Source organism: Corvus moneduloides, chromosome 7 (genome assembly GCF_009650955.1).
Source record: "Corvus moneduloides isolate bCorMon1 chromosome 7, bCorMon1.pri, whole genome shotgun sequence".
Classification (NCBI taxonomy): Eukaryota; Metazoa; Chordata; class Aves; order Passeriformes; family Corvidae; genus Corvus; species Corvus moneduloides.
The window spans coordinates 18415812-18436258 of record NC_045482.1 but is presented as its reverse complement, the minus strand read 5'-3'; the positions used below and the strand labels follow the sequence as shown (position 1 = coordinate 18436258).

The 20447-nt window shown below is 40.4% G+C and overlaps 1 protein-coding gene across 2 annotated transcripts in view; it reads left to right on the top strand.

The window, feature by feature from the left end:
- Window positions 1-20447, top strand: part of MAP3K20 (mitogen-activated protein kinase kinase kinase 20) — a 93112-nt gene that overhangs the window by 604 nt on the left and 72061 nt on the right. For both annotated transcript variants that reach the window (XM_032114872.1, XM_032114873.1), the window contains exon 2: window positions 6226-6415. In XM_032114872.1, the coding sequence (XP_031970763.1) occupies window positions 6257-6415 (159 nt within the window). In that variant the 5' untranslated portion in view covers window positions 6226-6256. The remainder of the gene's footprint in view (window positions 1-6225; window positions 6416-20447) is intronic.

Sequence of the window (20447 nt, the reverse complement as noted above, 5' to 3'; positions counted from 1 at the left end):
GCAGCTGGCGGCCGGCTGGGGGCTGCTGCCCTCGGCCACCCCTGCGCTCCTTAGACTGTGTATCAAATGCAGCGCACCTGCTGCATTTTGCTGTTGTTTTGGGCATGAAATAGGTCGGGTTGGGATTTGAAGTGTGACTTTCATTCCCTCCGGCTTTTTCGTTTTGTTTTTTTTAAGTAAGCTGCCGTTCTTTGTTTTTGCTGTGTTTGCTTAAGTTAGCTCGTTTCCAGCAGTATGATCTTTTATTAAGCACGCGTGTGTGAGCCATCTATTACCCCTGTATCCAGCATGCTCTGCTGGGAGTTTCAGCGACAGAGCCATCGGGAAAGCCATGGATCATTACTTTTTCTAAGTTCCAGAAACAGAAATAATTTGAAAGCACTGGATTAACTGGGTCACTGCCTGAAAACATCATAGCTTTCCGCAGGAGGCATGCGGTTAGATGTTTTCAGGACTTTGTCCTGAAATTGTAAGTCCTCAGAAGCCTACTTATTTTATCTATCCATAATGTGCTTTGCATACCGGTGGCATTGTGTGAATAATGGTAGCCCTGGAGAGCCTGGCTCACTGTGAGGGGAAGACAGAAACACGGACAAAACTGAGGCCCAGGTCCTGCAGTCTGGCCCGTGCCAGGACAGAGCTGTGCTATGGGCCTGAGTGCCGGCTTAGCTGCCTTGTCGTTCATGCATGCTATTGTGTGTGTGTGTACCTGCTGGCAGGCATCACTTACAAGGTATAATGTCAGTGAAGTGAGCAATTTAGGGGTCTTCTGAGATAGTATGTTTTCTATTTAAAGTGAAGCCTTTAAAGCGTTCAGTCTCCGCCACTGACACAGCTTGGCTTAAAAATTATTCTTTTCCTGCAGTACTCAGACTGTTGAGGCAGAGTTGAGCCCTTTTTCTGTAGCGATGGTTATGTAAATTAAAATAAAGTTAGAAATGTCATTAATAAAAGTTATGCAGAATTCTTAGGTTCTGACAAAGGACAGGCTCAAATGTTGTTGCGTCTGTAACTAAGGTAGGCAGAGCCATGCCTCCAGTCTCACCATCTGCAGGACTGCTTCTCAGTCTGATTAAGAAAGTTTAGGAGTTGTAGGGGTTATTTGCTTTATTTTAACTCATTGGGAGATTAGAAGATTAGGATATATTTAATTTGGATTTGTGCTTGGAGTTTGTTTGCATCTTATCCAGTTTGTTTGCATCTTATCCATGAGCAGTTCATGATGTGATTAAGGGGTTTTTTATTTATAAAAACTTCTTTCTGCAGTATCTTTTGTAGCTCAGTGTCACTGCAACTCCTTTTCTGTTTTCTGTTTGGACAAGACAGTGGTTAACCATGTTTTGGTGTTTGAGGGTGGGTTTTTTATTGGACATTTTAATTTGTTTTTCTAATATATATATTTTTTAGCTCTGTATAAATATGCTACTGAAAAAATCCAGGTTGGTATGCTCAAGGACTGTAGGCCATGTTGGACACAAAGGATGATTTGGGTCTAAAAATGGATGGTCAAAGATCCTGAAAGCAAATGGGCTGTTTTGCCAAATAAGGAAACTTGGCACATTCAGCTGTGTATTTTAAGATAGCACAAGTGTGGTGTGCTACTACTTTATTGGCAATATGTTGGCAGTGTGCCTTCCTGAAAGAAGCACTGAATCCTACTTTGTGGAACCACGCAGTAAAGTGAGGGGCAGGGAGTTGCATGGTTGTTCCCCGTAATAAATTACAAAGGGTGTTCCTGAAGTAATTGAATACTTGAGCAGCGTCAGGTGCACGTGCAAGATGAGAGAGGCAATTTTTGGTTTCACAGCCACGCACTAAACAAATTATGAGTTGCAGTTACTGTGCAGTTTTTAAATTCTTTACTCCCTCCTGTCTCTGAGTCCCTCAAGTGGAAGCTCTCCATGCTCTGGGAGCAGTAGCTGAATGACAAATAGGAGGGACTTCTGTTTTGTACGTGGAATAAAGCAGAGTATTGGGCATGGAAGCACTTTGCCTAGGTTGCAGCCTGTTTGCAGGGAGCTGTGAGGTATAAGTGAATGTGTCAGGTTCTTCCAGTGTCGCTGTGCTAAGATGCAGGGCAGCCTGCAGCAGGGTTGGTCTGCAGCCTGCGTGCCTGGGGGTTCCCTCACCTTGCGGGGTCGAGGGGGAGCAGCAAACATGGGACCTTAGCAGGGTCAGGACCCTCACGTGGTTTAATCCCCTAAAGTGCTGTAATCACAAAAAGCCAGTGATGGCAGATGGTTTCCTACACCTACATCATTAGTGTACTGAACTGAGCTTGTGGTGATATAATGTGGTGACTTTGCCTGCTGCAAAGTGACTCTGCATAGTAGAATCCTGACATGTTAAATACTGATGTTAAATAATAATTTCAAATGTTAAACACTGCCAAATGCAACTCAGATCTGTTACTTTTTGGTATGAAATGAACAGCTTCTAACAACATGCTCAAATATAAGTTACTATGAGGAACAAAAGAGCCAGGAGAAGATGTAGATGTTGCTGCGAGATTACAAGCTCATGTTAACTATTAGAAATAAAACAGAAAAAGGAGCAAATTCATTTTCCCCCAGGAAGATCCCATAGGAATAACTGAAATAACCAGCAATTTAATTATTTCCTGAAATACCTGTCATTCACTGTTTCTAAATTGTCGTGTTTTCATTTAATCGAGAACAAGCAACAAAGTCAGTCAGTGCAGTGTTTCCCTGCTACACAGTGATGGTACTTAACACACCTGAAACTGTGTGAGTGGGCAAGGAGGGTGTAGGTGCCAAACCCTCTTTAGCTGTTTGCAGAGGAGTTGCCATAATGCCCCAGGCCTGGAGGCCCTCTTGCAGGGGGCTGCTCTCCTGACTGCAGAAGTGTAAGATGCAAAAAAGTGCTGCACATTGTTGGAATGCTGTGCTTGTTTCAGATGCAAGTGGAAGACTATGGAGTTTAATGAAATATCTGATCTATTTTTTTTTTTCTCTTAACCAGTGGTATAAACTCAGGTTGCTAAGTATCTTTAAGACAGGATGACAAGTTAATAACTGTGTGTGGATTTGTCACTTGCAATTGTTAATCTAAACAGTTGTTTTCTCAAACATAACACAGAGATTGATCTGAGGATTAATTGAGGATTAACTGCCTTGAATCCAAAACATGGAGTAATGTTTAAACAGGTCTGTTGTTTCATCTCGGAGAAAACTAATGTAGGTTTTTAATTACAGATCTCTCAATAAAGAATGTCTCTTGTAAACCTCCTCTACTTTCTCTGGAAAAAAGCATCTGGAAGAACCTGATGCAAACCAATGAATCATTCTTTAAATAACATTAACTTATTGTATGCTGGTGCCCTATAGCATCTCTACAACTACCTGAAAGGAGGCTGTGGCCGGGCAGGGATCAGCCTCTTCTCCCTGACAGCCAGCGACAGGACAAGAGGACATGGTCTTAAGCTTGGGAAGTTTAGGCTGGACATTAGGAAGAATTTATTCACAGAAAGGGTGATTAGACATTGGAATGGGCTGCCCAGGAGGTGTTTAAGGAAAGACTGGATGTGGCACTCAGTGCCATGGTCTAGTTGACATGGTAGTGTTCAGTCACAGGTTGGACTCAGTATCTCAAAGGTCTTGCCACCTGATTCATTGTGTGATCCTGTGATCTGCAGCTGGTTGATTATGTAGGTAAATTTGAAACTGGGAGGGTGTTTAAAGAATGAATGGTAGCTTCTGCAAATGCTTGTGTGCCAGACACTGCATTGCGAGTGCGTGAAAATTTAGGTAAAATTTGAAGCAGTAAGGAGGACCCATCAGAAAAGTACTCATTTGTATTTGTCAAGTGTCTGGTGTGCATGTTACTCTGTGCTAGTGTAATTTTCAGAAATCAAATAATTTACTAATTTGAACAGTTGATTTGGTGGTTCTGGGTGAACAGTAATGTTCAATAATTTGACAGCTCTTCAGTACTACTGAATTCAAATAGTGAAGGCCAGAAATATTTCTTTCCTGGGATGTGTTTTTCTTTTCACTCGGTTTCTTCTGTGCAATGATCTGTTATCAGCTATTCCTGCTTTCCTGTTAAATTTATGGTCTAGTCGGTGCATATGCTTTTGCCTGTGAGTAACATCACTCTTCCAACTAATTCTATTATCAGTAAGGAAATTGTTCACTTAAGTGTGATTACCCATGTGCATAAATATGTGAAGGGCTTCGGCCTTGAATTGTGAGGTCTTTGGGTTGGGAAGGCAGCCTGTTTTATTTGTCTGTAAAGTGTCACATATGCTTGAGACACCATGTACACAGCATGAACTTGGAGAAACTGCTGGAGTAAATAAGGCAAATGAACTTTTGTTTCTGAAGATCTGCTAATTAAGCAGCACTGGCAAAGAGCAAAACATTAAATCATTCAATACTCTCTTGGTTTGTAGGATTGACCAATTTCCTTTCCTTTGAGCTTTTTCTAAAGAAAATGTGTGCAGGCCATGCAAAGGATGACTCTGGGATGGCAGGAAATTAACGACAGCAACAAGGTTAAAACAAGAACAGAAGGTCAGCAGGACAGTTCAGGCACTTGTCTTAGGGAAGGGGCTGCAGAGCACTAGAAGAAGGGACTTTATTTCACATCCCACTGGTAATCCCTGCTCTGACTTGCAGCTCTGGGGAGAGAGCATTCATGTTCCGGAGAGCTCTGCAGGCTGGCTGTCAATGAAAGGCTTGAAGTCTGCTCCTTCCTAAAGAGCCTCCTGTAAACATAGTAAAGTTGTCGTGCTCTGGTCAGCATTTGTCTTTATGGGTGGTCAAGAGAAATAAAGTGAAGCAGGCAGTTTCAGAGAAGGCTGTATGTTATTTATAGAAAAGTGTTGATATCTTCACCTCTCATTTGGAGAATAGCTGCAACCAAATATTCCTGCCAGAAATATGCCAGAAATTCCTGGTCAAATGATATCTCAAAGTTTTGATCAGATTAGCTGCACAATCAGGAGACCCAGGGGGCAAATAATGCCTTTGTTACAGAAGGGACTAGCGTAAAGGGATTCTGGCAGTCAGCAGTACAAGGAGTTGCACAGGTGTGTTTTCCAGCTCTGGGCAACACATAATGTGTGTTTCATCTCAAAAAGACCTGTGGAACCTGAGGTTCCCAGAAGGCATTGTATGTTTTGTTAGTGTAATTTACCAGTGAAATTGGACGTGTAGTTTTCACCATCAGCCCAAAATCTCTGGTTCTTTTCTGGCTTGTTTTATTAAAACCCATCTATCATTTTATGCTGATAAATTTACTCATTAATTGCAAGTATAGTAACTTTTGCTGGTAATTAAAACTACTTTGTCTAGACTGGTAGATCTGAACTGAACCCACGGCAGACTTGCAGATGGCTCTGGAGGATGCTGTGTCTTGCAGTCCCATTAAAGACCTTAACTTTCTGATCTTACATCATTAAAAAAAGAAACCTAAAATTAGTCATTGTTCATGCATTTAGGTGATAATGTTTCTTGAAATTCGCTACAGCCATAAGCTTTATCACCATGAAATCTCAGGGAAGGACATTCTGTTCCCCTGTCAGCAGACTTGGGATCGTCTCTTGAAACTGCCAACACCAGTCTTGGCACAGGCTGCAGAATTTCACATATTGTAACCCAGATGAATTACCCTGTACTTGTGCTTTGTTACAACGTGCAAACAGAACTGAGTCACTCAGGAAGGGAGATTTACCATGGCCAGGTTTTTCCACATCCTTGCACGAAGTGCTCCAGCCTCGCCCGGAGCACTGTTAGGGCGCGTGGTGTGTGCCAAGGTGCCACTGCTTGCCGGCCACCGCTGCTGCCCGGGCGGGTGGCGTGTGCCTCGTGTGGGCCATGGCAGTGTGAGGACGGCGTGCCTGGCGTGCCTGAGCGGGCAGGCAGCCCGGAGCCGAGAGCACGCTTCCTCGCTGTCCACAGGGACGGAGCGACGTGCCTGCCTTTTGCAGAGCTGCTTCCAGGGTGTTCGGGAAACGTCGGGATTACTCTGAGGAATACTGTTAGTTGTTTCTGTCCAACAGCTCCTCCTCATAGCTTGTGCAAATTATCCAAACTTTTGCACAGCCTGTTGGAATGCAAGTTCCCAGGCACTTTTCCTCTTGTGGCCTGTGGATTTTACTGTAGTGTGCTTTTAATTCTGATTTTTGGGTGACTGAGCATGGGTAAGAAAGTCCATAAATCCTTGGAGCATGTGCATTAATAAAAGCTTTTCTCTTTACAGGTTTTGCTGTGGTATATTTTGTCATTATGAGATGTCGTCTACCAGTGCTTCATTTGTGCAAATTAAATTTGATGACTTGCAGTTTTTTGAGAACTGCGGTGGAGGGAGTTTTGGGAGTGTCTACCGAGCCCGATGGATTTCTCAGGACAAGGAAGTGGCAGTAAAGAAGCTGCTCAAAATAGAAAAAGAGGTAAAAGTTTACTTTTCATTCACTTTGTCTGCTGTGGTAACAAGAACAAAACTTCTTTTCTAGTGTTTTCCATCCTCTAGGTAATGCAGGCAAACTACCTTGGGATTTTTGTTGGTTTAATTACAAAACTCCATAAGTGATGATGTTACAGTAAAGACATAATGAGTGGTCCAAGCCGAGGGGGCTGATTTAAAGCATTATTGTTTTACTGTTCACTGTTCTCTCCCACTTTTCTTGTTTTGCAACTCTCCTCTGCCTGGCCCTGAGGAGGAAGAGAGCTGGCTGCACCTGTGGAGCTACTAATTTCCCTTTGATACCACCAGCATGTTGCTAGATAGGAAGTTCACTGTCATTACTTGGTACCATTTTCTCCTCTTGATGTCTGCTCTGTGGTTCACATCTGTATGTTCACTAGAGGCTTAGAGTTGTCTCTTCCCTGCCTGCTGAAGATTTTGATCTAGGGCTCCACTAGCTCCTAGTTAGTCACAGCCACATAGTCATAGCTTGGTCTTGCAATGAGGTAGTTTTAACCCTAACTGTTCTACCAGTCACCTTCCTTTGGGGCATCTTGTGACCTGGAAAGGCAGACAGGTCCTTGGCAATCCTGAGGGAAAAGGCAGAATTAGCTTAGTGCACCTTTACCAGCTAAGGTTGGTTTGTTGTTCGTTTTTTTTTTTAGAGCTTTTTAAATTTCCTAGAAGTCCTTTAGACCCCTCAGCTTTGTACAGTTTCAGCAGAGACATGGTGTATGTGGTCCTCACAGCGCTCCAGTCTGCCTGCTGGTCAGCACCACAGATGGAGCAGTGAACACGCACCAGTGTAGTGATGGACAGCACAGTCACTGGACTGCTGTTCCATCAGAACTATATCTAACTTGTCTACAATATCCTCAGACTATTTTAGGAGGACGGTTACAAGCTGGAGGACAGAGGAGCAGCGCTAGGCATAGTAGACTTAGTAAATAAGTAGACACCAAAGTTCATCTACCGCTGCAGCAGCCGTGCTGCCATGATTGTGTCATGCTTAGTGATGTGATAAGCATGTTTTATCATAATTAAGCATGTTGCTGTCTAAAATAATGTAAAAGGATCTCAAGGTTTTTCTAGGACAGTGGAAGATTTATACATTCTGTCCAATGTCAGTTTGTGCTGTTCTCTTTATTTCTACTATTTGTTAGTATCAAGATACATGAGAAGTAAAATTTGTGCTATGCAGTATCAGTAATGCTCTCCTTAAAAATCATCTGGCTGGCAGATCTCAGTCAGGGTCAGTGAAATACCTTTATTGAACATGTGTGTTTCTGAAGAAGTTACACCTATATCTGTGCTAGACCTGTTGATATGTACTTAAAGCATTTTTTGAAAGTAAATTTAAAAACAATATTAATACATCTTGTGATGACATATAACTTAATGGAATGGGAAAGGATGGAGAAATGACAATCCTTTGTATTACTTGACACAGTTGGACCATTCAACAGAAATCCATTTTTTTAAGACAGCACAACACAAAGTTCAGTTTGGAGTATCAAGGTACACAGGTTGTACAGTAGGAAAAGGAAACCATATGCCAGAAAGTTCATTATAATTGAAGGGTTTATTTAGGGATTAATGAAGGCTTGCAACTCAGTAAGAGCTCATATAATGGTGCTGTTAGGCAAATTAGGTTAATTGTTTTGCATATGCAAATCAGGGTCAAATAATTTGTAAGAACCAGGCGTGCTTTGTCTTGGTAAGTAGCACTGGGAAAATTGTTGTTAGGCATATGTGGTTTTGCTGTGTTTAAAAGAGCGTAAATGAATTGGAAGGGGAGCCCAAGGGAATCTGCAAAACACAGAATGGAAAGTTAGTGAGGGTGGGGGTGTCAAGAGGGGGTGATGAATAGCATTGGTCAGGATGAGTTGACAGAAGTGGAGCAAGTGCCTTCCATCACAAATTTGTTTATTTTTCCTCAGACTAGTTGTGATTTGCAGCTTAAACTAAACAAGACAGGTTATGGGAGCAGCTTGGTATGGGCACTTTCTCTTGAAAGTTTTCTGGGAAGGCAGCAGAGAGGCAAGAGGTGATGCCTTAAATAAGTCTAACAAGCTTTGGCAGAACTTTTCTGTCAACAACCTTAAAAAATTAAAAAGTAAGAGCTTATATAGAAAAATTGCATTTTCATATGGAAAAAACAATGGGCTGGTTTAATCTCTTGCAAAAAGTTATTGCAAGAAGTAGTGCTTGGAATTTGTAGCCATAAAAATTAGAATGGAAAAAAAAGCACAGATTATCAGGAGTGAGGATGAGTAACACTTGGCACACACTACAAATGGAAGGAGTGAACATGAAGGATTCTTTTCATCTCTTGGTCTTCTTACTGAGATATCTTTTTAGACAATTGCTTTTGTCAAGTTGTTGAGCTCAACACAGGAGCGTCTTGCTGAAGTAGAGTGGCCTGTGCTGTACCAGAGGCCAACCTTGGTGGCCAAAAGGTCTTCTGACCCTAACGGCTGTCACATGTTTACACATGTAGCATCTTCATCTGTAGTGGTGACAATAATGAATGTCTGTGTCTGAACTGCGCTGAAAGTCATGGTGAGTTAATGACTCTTCTGATATCAATACAAAAATAACTTGCTGTAACTCTTGTGTATCTGTGTTTAGTAGATACTTGGATGCATTTAGTCCAGAAAACAAATTATTCTGTGCATTTGGACAATGCTGTCAGGCACTCTTGGGGATGGTCCTGTGCAGGCCTGAGAGCTGGATTCAGTCATCCTTGTGGGTCCCTTCCAGCTCGGTATATTCTGTGATTCTACTCTTTCTAGTTTATTTGGAAGGAAGTGTCCTTTTATCTCCATGACTGCTTGTCTTGTATTTCTGTTAACTGCTGCCAATAATCCATAACAACTGATTAGAGGGAAAACATAGGAGAGTTGTGAAAAACTTGCTCAGAGGCATTTCATGCTAGCCAAGTGCAAGGGCACAAGCCAAGTCAATAGAGCTGTGGTATCATTCTGCAAATATGTTGTATTTGTGTGTCATTTTATTAAACAAGCAAATCACAACCATCAAAGATCTTGAAGGTTTTGTATTAGCCAGGGGGCTAACAAGTTCTAACATGTGAAACAAAGCAATTTTTGTTCCAGCATAGCATACTAGAATATGTGCTTAGAAAAACTTGCAAATACTTGGAAGAGTGTTACTCAGACAGATTGCTTTGAAAGTCTTTGAAAACTGAGAAATACCTCTGCAAGGCATTAACTTTTTAGAGCAGACAGTACAACACAGCTTTATGGGAAGAGATGTGTGTTTATGTGAAAAAATACACATAAATAGGTCTGCTCGGAAAAATACATATATGCTGCAATGCCTTGATTAGAGTATCAGATGTGAAACTGGGCAAGACTTGTGCTGATTAAGTAAAACATAGGAATGTGGCCCGACTGATTAAATAGCAAAACAAAAACAAGCGAACAGCAGCAAAAGCAAAGCAAAACAAGAAGCAAAACAAAAATTAGGTTGCCATTTTACTATCTAGTACAAGCACTATAGTAGTTTTAGATTTAAAGTAGGAAACAGGAGTTCCTAGTGAATTGTTTTATGGAAAATCAAACTGTCAGCATGATGTTTATGATGCATGTGGCAGAGTCGGAATGCCTCCTGTAGCAGGATCTGTCCTTGTTCTCTAAGTGATAATTGTGTCCACTCATTGAAGAAAATTGCACATCTACTACTCTGGAAGTTATTTAGTATTTTTTGAGAGATTTATATGAATTATTGGATAAACCTGTAATTTGGCTCCCACTGAAATGAATGGGAGAGACTGGGGCCAGGGGCCTTATTCTGAAAATTGCTAGCAGTTCTTTTGACTCCATTATCTTGAGCAGATAACTGCTGGAGTGAAGTGTTACAAATGTTGTTTTATGCCTTGCCATGTTAGCTTTTCACTGAAGAGCACTCACCTCCTTTGATTGCCCATCTCTGAAGTTCGCCTGTTATTTGTCATTGCTTTTGAGGGCTGTGCTTTTGGTGGCAGTTTGTTGGCAACTGGAATGTGGAGTGTGGTTTTTCACCAGGAGGTTTATTACTGGTGGAATTTCACCTGAAATTTGAATTTGATTTTAATATCACAGGTCTTTGAAAATACTCCATGGTCCATAAGCTGTCTCCATGCTATTGATGGGCAGCAGTATTGCTTCAGCCATTGCAACCAGCGTACTTGGGCACAAGATCACTTGATTTCGTTCAGTACATATGTTCCCAGACTCCTTCAAAATGCTGGCAGCGGTCTGTGCAAACTGCAGGAGAGATGGAAAAAAACCCCAGTAAAATGTAATTGTGATCTTATTGGAAATGCTTAAATATTTCTGGTGAACTAACAGAACTAACTTGTGGATAGAAACAGTTCAATCGAGCAGAATTAACTATGCATGCTTTGTTCAGTCATGTCTGTAATGCATTTGAGTTTTATGAGACTCAAAAATAAAAACATGTTTTCTCTAGTTTTGATGCTGTATTGCCTGGAGTCTGACTACCATGGAAGTTAATTTTATATTGTCAGGGTTTCTTGTATGTAATATGTGTGTTGTATGCTTTAGGGGATATTTTAATGCTTCATAAAATTTTTCATATGGCATATAATGCAGCTTGTTCACTTTTTTGATTTTTATGATCCACTTCTGGAAAGGACCGTCCAGAAGACATAGATTGTGCTTGTACCTTCTGAAGGGGATGAGTTAAGTATAATCATATGCATGTCACTGGAGTTACCTCATTCATGTTTGTAGTGCTAAAAGAGAGCATGTGATAATTTTAATGTGGGTCATGAGAATAAGGACTGGCAATGATTTTCCAGAGTAACAAGAGAAAAACAACAGATTAAAATAAAGCAAAACAAAACAAACTGGAATCGATACTTTAGTCCTGACAGGACTAAAAATAGTAGATGTTCTTTTTCTTTGTAGTTTGTAGCTGCTATGCTTGCTCTGGTGCCAGCCTTGAATGACTTTCTACACTGGGTCCTGGCTGTAATGAAGGGCAATTTTGATGCTCTATTATTATTTTACTAGCTCTTTCTAGGAGCTCCTACTCCCTTACCTCTTTCAGGTCTGAGTCAGCAAGTATTCAGAGGGATGAACAGTGAGAGAGGGCTTAGAGTGTGTGCTGTATGAAGTTATGCAGGGATATATGCATATGAACTTTCCAGGGATTATCTGCACCAATATTGAAAAATTACGAAGTTCATAGTAAGTGATCTCATGGGAATGCTTCCAGCTCCATATTAATTCAAAGAAATACAGAATCATACAATCAACTAGATTGGATGAGGCCTTTAAGATCATCAAGTCCAACCTATGACCTAACACCAGCTTGGCAACTAGACCATGGCATCGAGTGCCACATCCTGTCTTTCCTTAAATACCTCCAGGGATGGTAAAAGGAGATAAAGGACATAAAGGACATAAAACTATATTTATTATACCAGAGGAGTGTTTTAAAATGTCTTAGTTTCTGTTTTATAGAGTGGTTATTTTTCAAAGTTTTCTGTTTGGTTTTTGTAATATCTTTTGGTAAAGGAATTGGCTTAGAGCACATCTCTTGGTGCTGACTAGGGTATTCCCAAAAGGTATCAAGAGGATACTTAGAACCCTTTATAGACTGGAAGTTGTCAAAATTGCTTCAGATGCTCCAGCTGTTATGTATTATGTGTCTTGCAGAATAAATAATTTTGGATAGGACAGACTTCTGCAATGAATCTGACTGATTCTGTATTTGCCCTATTCTTGGCTTTCATTCAAGGGGTAATTTTCTGGAGGACTTTATTTTGTAAATGAATGTCATATTTCCAGGAGTCAAGTAAATGAGATTTTCTTAGTGGATGCTTTGGATGAGACTGTGTTGTGTCATGGCGTATGTGTTGCAACCAAAATATTATCAAAACCCCTTATTTGGGAGACACCAGTATAATGATGTAGCATTGACAGAATACAATTATTCTTGCGAAGAACATGCTTTCGTTTCATTTTGTCTGTTTTAAGAAACTTCTTTCCTGTGTCTCTCCCTCCTAAACCAATCTTGGAAACATAGCAATCCAGACATAGAAAAGTATTTGTTTGTATTTTGCTACATTTTATTGTAGTGGATTTTTTTACTTGTGTATTAAAATGTATTTATACCAAGTTTTTCATTAGAAGCCTAACATCTGTGAGAGTTGCCTCATATAAATAATGAATATTTGTAGTACAAGTTGTGTGGCTTACTGATTTTTTTGACCAACTTAATTTGAGATTCGTACTTACACCAGCTTGTATATGCATGTTTTTTTAAATCAAGCCAACTTTGGGGTTAATTTGATACAGACATCAGCTTCAGTGAAACTGGCGTGTCAGAGCCCACACTGGCAGTCTGTTGCTTCAAAAGTTTTTTGAATCAGTTGAGACATAGTAACTGTCAGTGGTCTAAACCACTAGATTTTGTACTAAAATTATAAAGGGTTACGTACACATGTCCTTTTGACTGATGGCCAGTGTTGAACAGTTGCTACATAAGCAGATTTGATAAACAGGAAAATTAATAAGCTAAGATGCACCAGATATGTCTGTTCCTTTCTTTCACTTGTCCTTCGAATTGCCTTAAACTTTGTAAGTGAGAAGTGAAATTACCTTGCATGTGCTGCTTATTAGGAATATAGGTACAGCTTCCTTAGCTTGGTTGAGTCACAGGAACTTACTGTGTGCCTGATCCCTGGGTTAGGAATATCTTTGTGAGGTTTGGACCCTTTTATCTCAGTTATCTTTAATTTCAGTGGTTTGTTTTCTTTTTATTCAGAAGGTGCAACATCTGCAGGTGAACGAGTTTTTGTGCTGGTTTCCTATAAATTATGAGTAACTGTTGTTTAGAATAGGGACAAAATCTGTCTCTGATTGTTTAGAAAACACTCTTTCTTATCCTTTTTGCTATCCACAACATGCAGTCTGTTAGGATATTGTTAAATGTTCTTTACTTTCATAATTAGTTTAACTCCACTGTATATTGTCTTAAAAATTATTCTGTCATTCTGCTGTAAGTTTTTGTTTGACAGTGGGCTGCTCATGTTTCCAGTAGATAGTTAGCTGCAATTAAGGGCATTTTTCCTAGGGTAGGGTTTTTTTTGTTTGTTTCTTTATTTTGGGGTTTTTTTGTGGATTTTTTTTGGCCTGTTTTTTTCTTTTAATTTTATTTTTAATTTTTCTCTAGATACATTTCTTCTATTTCAGTCTTCTTTTTGCATGGAATCAGTTGTTATTTATAATTTGGAGGAGAGGTTGTGTTGCTTATTTCATTATGCCAGCAACCCTTGACATCAAATGGCAGCTCTTTTGTTTCCCCTCCCACGACATTTTCTGACCCTGAGCTTCTGTTGAAGTGATCAACTGCACAATGGTATTTTTGGATGTTTAAGCGGTTCTGAAGCTTTGCTGTAGAAATCTGATGGATACAGAAGAAATCCTTTTTTCTCAAAGTGCTGTTTTAGGCTGTTGCAGGCTCAGGCAATTGAGGATTGGTTCAAGTTACACTTATGTAGACATTTATTTAACTATATGATTTTCTTAAAACAAGGTTACAAAACAAGTAGAAAATCACAATGACAGGTGAGTGGTAACTTGAGAGATGATAAGTGATTGCATGTTTGAGTCTTACATGTTTTGAGGGACAGCTGACGATTTAAGTGTCTGTGACCAACATGAAAATTTGTTGGCATTGCAATTCCTGGGGATACTAATTAAATAACGTGCACTCACTGCAGCATACAGAGTGACAAATTGTTTCTGATGGTTCCAGAGTAGCTTTTGAAGTGTGTGGAAGTATTGTTTGAATCTGACACAGTTTCTGGGTTGCTGCATGCCTGTGTGATGGTTCAGATGCAGTCAGAGACCTGTGCTGGAGTTGATGTGTTCTGAGTCTGGGACCATTAATGTCCTGAAGGTTGTTTTCCACAGGAGTATTCAAAGCTGAGCATGGGGGCCACAATCTTTGGTTGGGTCACCAAACTACCTGCCACACACATGGTAGCAATAGAATTCTAAACAATGTGTTTGGTGCTTTTAAGAGGGCAGTAAAATGCTCTGTAGAACTAGATAGGCCCTAGTTTACTTCCTTTTTTGTTTTTAGTCCTTAATTTTAAACTGGATGCATGCGAGTTTTGTAAGGTTCTGGGGCACAAGATTTCACTGAAAACAAAGTTGAAGAAAAAAAAATATTGTAACTTGAATGAAAGCATCAAAATCAGTCTTTTTAATTGCAGTAACACAACTAAGACTGTAGAAGTTATTTCATATTTACCTACTGCTACTTACTAAGGTGCTGATAGAGAAAGTTTCCTTTTTAAGAGGACAATATAAACAGTCACAGGGAAACATTCAGATGTGTTTATGTTAGCTGGAGGCTGCAGAGGAGCCCAGAGAACAGCTTCAACATTAACTCTTCCTCTTATACTCAGTTAATTGTGTTAACACACCAGAGACTTGAGGCCAGTAAAGGCAAACATAGAGCTACTCTTCTGATCCAGCTGCCTCCAAACTACCCTATTTCTCTTTTTAAATGTTTCATCTGTTACAGTTCAGCTACTGAGGAAGAATCCTTTTTGCAAATATGTGTTTGTTTATTAGACTAATGTTTAGGGAATCTGCATTATGCATAATTTCTATTTAAGAAAGTTAGCTCCACAGGGAAACTGGGTGTCTTGCACGCAGGAGGGGCCCCCTATGGCTGCACCTCCTTGGCAAAATAGGGCCTGGCCCTTGGATGTAATTGAAGGGGAACAGTGGAACACCTTCCCACTTCTCTTCCGCCTCTGGTTGCTTATTTATTTTACTGCAAAACTTCTGAAAATTGAGGTTCCTTGTGGCTAAATGGTGGAGGTAAGGGAGAAAAAAATGGTCATGATATACACAACTGACCAAATAGCTGTGGGTTTTGTGTATTGGGCACCTGATTTTCCAATAGCCACATCAAAAGTAAGCATAGTTTGTAAAATCCCTTGAGCTGTTGTAGGAGAAGTGATGAAGCTCTTGACACCAGAATATGAGATGCAGTTGCTTGTACCAAGTTGCTCTTGGAAGATGGGAAAACCAAAAGACAGGCATGCAGGCTGGACGGGTGGCAGCCTTTGAGTGAAAGCTGAGGCACTCTGCAAATTATTATCTGGCAGGGGCAGCATAGGAGAGATGAGTAGGTCGTTCTGGAATCTTGTTAAAATCAACTAGTTGCTGCGCCCTCAAGCGAATGAGTGACATTTTCCAAGAGGTTATCTTTTTCTCTTACTGGGAAGAGTTGTAGAGCTGAGAAAGTGTAGTGCATGCCTATGCGAGGTTAGAGTGGGGGAAAAGCACAGAAATCACTTCTTGTCTAATCTTGTAACAACTTTAATTTTAGTTATGTTAGATGCATTTGAGGCAAACCTTTCAGAAATGAAGGCTTATAAGCAGTGATTGGTGTGTTTCCGTTTTTGAGAACTGTGCACCTCTAGTCTCCTACACCAAGGAAAAGGCTTTTTGTCTTGTGGTGTCTCTCTATGCTGAGGGTGCTGTGTGTGATGTAAGTATGTAGCAACACATGGCTACAATTTGGAGCTGTTGAATTCCTCTTTCTTTTGGATGTTGCCTTGCTATTATCCCTGTAAGAGTTTGTGAGAGCCCTAAAGACAAATGCAGGATCCAGACCCCACTCAAAAGGACCACACATTTTGGAGTTCTGCTCTTAACTTTTGGGTTCTCGGCTGTTTATGTATTTGTACCGAAGTCTTTATTGTAAAGTCATATAATGCTATAATTCTGGAAGGAGTCCTGCAGTTTTTCACTGGCTGGGAATAAAGCTCAGTCCTCCTAGGATCAACAAGCGTTCTGTTTTTACTTAATAAATTTGAAACCTGCAGTAAGAAATCTCCTGCCTTTTCACTAGTAGGATTCTGTGCTATACTGTGAGAAACGGGGTATTCGCTGCCTGTTGCAGCTGTTAGTGAGATGAATGTGAAGTAACAGCACTAACAGGGTGCCTGACTCAAGAAACTCAGGGCGGTGACACTTGATTCTGTAGCAACATTGGCATCAGCTGTTAGCTCTGGTGACATGGTTGTTGCCTTGAAACTGTGACCCGAGTCCCCTTTTTGAGAAACGAAGAACCTGCAAACCCTTTTCAAAGACAAGGGCAGCTGCTTTGTTTGTCTTTTAAAAATCTGTATTTCTGCCTTTTTGCTTGGTCAATGTTTGGAACCATTGAAAAAGTAAATGTGACATGGGGACTGAGATCCTGCAGCTAGAGTTCCTTTATGATTACATATTCAACCACAACCTCACAAAGGAAAATGAGAGTCCCTTTTCCTTTATGTACCATATTTCAGTTTTCCCTTAGGTTTAAATTGGCGTTTTGGACTATATTCTCTCGAGCCACTGAAGAGCTTATCAGAAAAGGAAGGAAACAGAGGGAGGGAAAGAAAGATAGATTTCCAAATGACAAGCGTTTGAATAGTCGAAGTTCAATCCCTAAAACAAAAAGTGGAATCTTTTTTTTTCTAAATAATGTGCTTTACAGTCTCACCTCTCATCTTGAGAAACATAAAAGAGCAAGTAAAAGAGATGACCCAAATCACAGAGTCCTTTGAAAGAAGAAATTCAGCTGTTTTGAACACTTACAATCAAAGGAAGTGGTTTCCCTAATTACATGAACTATGTGAAAGCTCTCAGAATAGCTCTTCCACCCCAGGATTCCTTGCACTTTAGAAGTTTGCATAAAAGCTCACATGGAGAATCAGATGCAAAGTGTTTGATTCAAATTTTATTAGGCAGAAGTGAGCATACATTCCTATCTCTGGGTTTGACAGCTGCTTGGGTTTGGACCACAAGCCTGGGTTTGATGGATTTCAGTCCTGTACTTAAATCTTTCACTCTTCAGGTTCTCTGGTGAGACACCCCTATCGAGAAAAGTAGAATTGAAAAAAATGGAGAAAGGATAGAGGGATCTCTTTGTGAGCTTTCAGTTGAGGATTCTTCACCCTGATTAGGCTGTTCATTGTTGTGAAAACTCCTCCTTGTACACAGCTTTTATGAGGAATTTTGCTTCCTCACATTTTCAAGAAACTGTGTATCTTAAAAGATATATTTGGAAGAATTCGGATCTGAATTGTACAACTTTAGTATTATTCTAGCACCACCATTTACTTCAATCCATCAAAATTCTGAATTCAGTAAAGACTTTGAACAAAAAAGCAGTATTTTCAAAAGGCTATTACACCTTGTGGTTTCTTTTTGTGCATACACAATAATAAAGGTATGTTAGTCTAAACTAAACAGTGAGGACATCTGAAAAGATGCAGGACACTTCTAAAGGCTTAAGATCTATGGTGCTGTCCCTGAGGATACAATATGGACTAATTAATGGTTTAAATATTTAAAAATAATATTTGCAAGGCTTGCAGTAATATGCAAGACCATCACACTTGCTCTGCACAACAGTGACCTCAAAATGGTCCCATCCTCCCCTCAGAGCTAAGTACAGTAATTATATCTAGATTTGATAAGGACAGAGATAATTGATAAAATTGACCTTGAGGAGAGATCTTAAAACTTTCTAAAGTGCAACAATTCAAACTCAAGAAGGAAAAAAGGCAGAAGGGTTGTGACAACCTTCTGCATATATGAAATCAGCCAAACCCTCTTTATAGTAACACTGTATGCTAATCACAAGATACCATTAACTGCTCTTGAAGAAGAAGGAGAAATGTTTCTCTAGGTCCTTTTTTTCCTACCAATACTGGGGTTTTTTCCCCTCCCTGCCTTCCCAGGCAGAAGGAAGGACTTTATCTGGAGTAAGGGAACTGTCTCCTAGAAGTAAACACCCTCAGCAGGCCAGTGGTGTTGCAAGTAAAGTGTGCAGCACAGTAGCAGCAGGTGTAGAAAGGGAAGGGAAATGTCGCACAGCCATACAGCTGTGACAGGGCAGAGAAGAGTTCTTGCTGTGTCTTCTAGAGAGTTGTGTCTCAGGCAGCAAAGCTTTGCTAGAGGATGATTTTGCTTGGTTGAAGGAGAATGCTTAAAGTCGTTCCAACCTTGCTTGACCTGAAGGTGCATGGAAAATTACATTTGCTTCTGTCTGATCGTTGATAGGAGTCAATTTCTTAGGCAAGGGCTTGTGTACGTCTGGCATTGGAAAATGGGAAGCTGTGGTATATATGATGCTGTTATTCTTCTATGCCAAAGGACCTGTTGTGGATTTGAATGTACTCTGTGCCACCAAACATCATGGAGCTCCTGGGCCCTGGATCCAGCTTGTGAGCTCAGTTCATTGTACTGAACTTTGCTAATCTAATCCTTGTCGTGCTTGGAGCATAAATCAAACAGCTAGTAGTTATGCAAAGGCTACAGGCATTGCTAGAATAGGAAGAGATGCAAATTCTCTCTGCTGCACTCAGATTCAGGTTAGAATTGTCATTAGCTGTAGCATGATGCCTTCTCTTCAGCTTTTTCAGTACAGTCCAGGAGAGAGAGGTTTTGTTGGACTCTGCACGTGACCCTGGTCCTGAAAGTTCCTGTGGTCCCAAGTATATGGAGTTCCTACTTCCTCTCTTCTGTTTCATTTATTGCAGGTTCTCAGGGAGCACAGTGCAGGGCAATGGGGTCAGTAGTGCATGTCAGTTGTTTTGTAACCACAAAATAGATGATCTTCATTTTTGTAACTGGTCTTTTAAATGTTATTCATTCCCCATTAGGTATATTGAGCTACCATAAAGGCAGCATGAAGAATCCCAAGAAAAAATAAACACTGGGTCCATGTTTATTAAAATAAAAGCTCAAAATTTCAGGAGTGTCATCTAGTTTTATTTTTTTGGTCATTGCTGCACAACAGGAGTAGCATTTGAACCAAATTTCTAAGTAAAATACAATTTTCAGTCTTAGATGAAGAAGAGTGGCTTTTCTGAAAAGCAGGTAGACTTCACCATGATTCATGCTGGATTATTTGGACAGTTTCACATAAAATCATGATGTGTGTCATTCAGATAATGGTGTCAACTTGTTTTCCTGAAAACCTCAGATTCGTGAGGTTGTGCTTTGGGGTAGGTAAATGTCACAGAAAAATGCCTCTCATCCGTGGATGATTCTCATTTGCTTCAGCAGAGTGCCAACATCTGTAGTTGGCAAGTACTTTCTCTCCTTCCTTTTTATGCCTGCTGGTCACAGCTGTAAGTTCTGTTTTGAAAGCTTCTTTGAGTTAGGTGGACTCCGGGTAGGGAGCGATTCATACCTTTTCTGCAGGGGCAGCTCATTTTTGAGTGATAGCTGGGAAGAACTTTGTGCAGAGCTCTAGCAGCCCATGTGCAAAACAAAACCTTATGGTTTGCTGTTAACATGTAACAGGTAACACGTCTTGTGAAGTGTTTGTTTCATTATGGTGGGCTCAGCCTGCCTGGTTGAGGAACATTTTCTGGAATTATAACATTCACTAGGATTCCAATTAGAGGGATCCCATCAAGTGTTGTCCCTGTCATTAGCTATAGCAGGTTTGATTTATCCATTCTAAGACAGCCTGTAAGTGAGTGTTCATCAAGAACATGATGGGGTTTTTTTACCTGTGGTTAAATTACAGTTTTCATGATCAAGATGGAAAAATACTTCATTGTAAGGATCATAACTGCTTTAGAGGAGTGGATCAGGATGCAGAAGTACAGCTGTTGCTGTCTCTGTTGGGGTCTGTGCTAATTGTTCAGCAAAAGCCATTGTATAATGAGATTTGACTTGTTCTGGGTTGTCTTATCCAGATTCCTTACAAATACTCTGCAGACCTCAGAAAAATCACTGCTCTAGTTGTGTATGTATGGCCATGGCTCCTTGAGAGGGGATTCGTTTTGCCCATCACTTTCATACCAAAATGCCTTTTCAACAAGGTGCCGTGAAACTTACAGTGAATTTGATATCAGAAATAATTTCCTTGGATATTTTTCCATTTGTTGAGTCTGGAATGATCCCTGTGTTGCATATTAGCCATGATATTTTCTCACCTGCAGAGTGTGCCAGGAG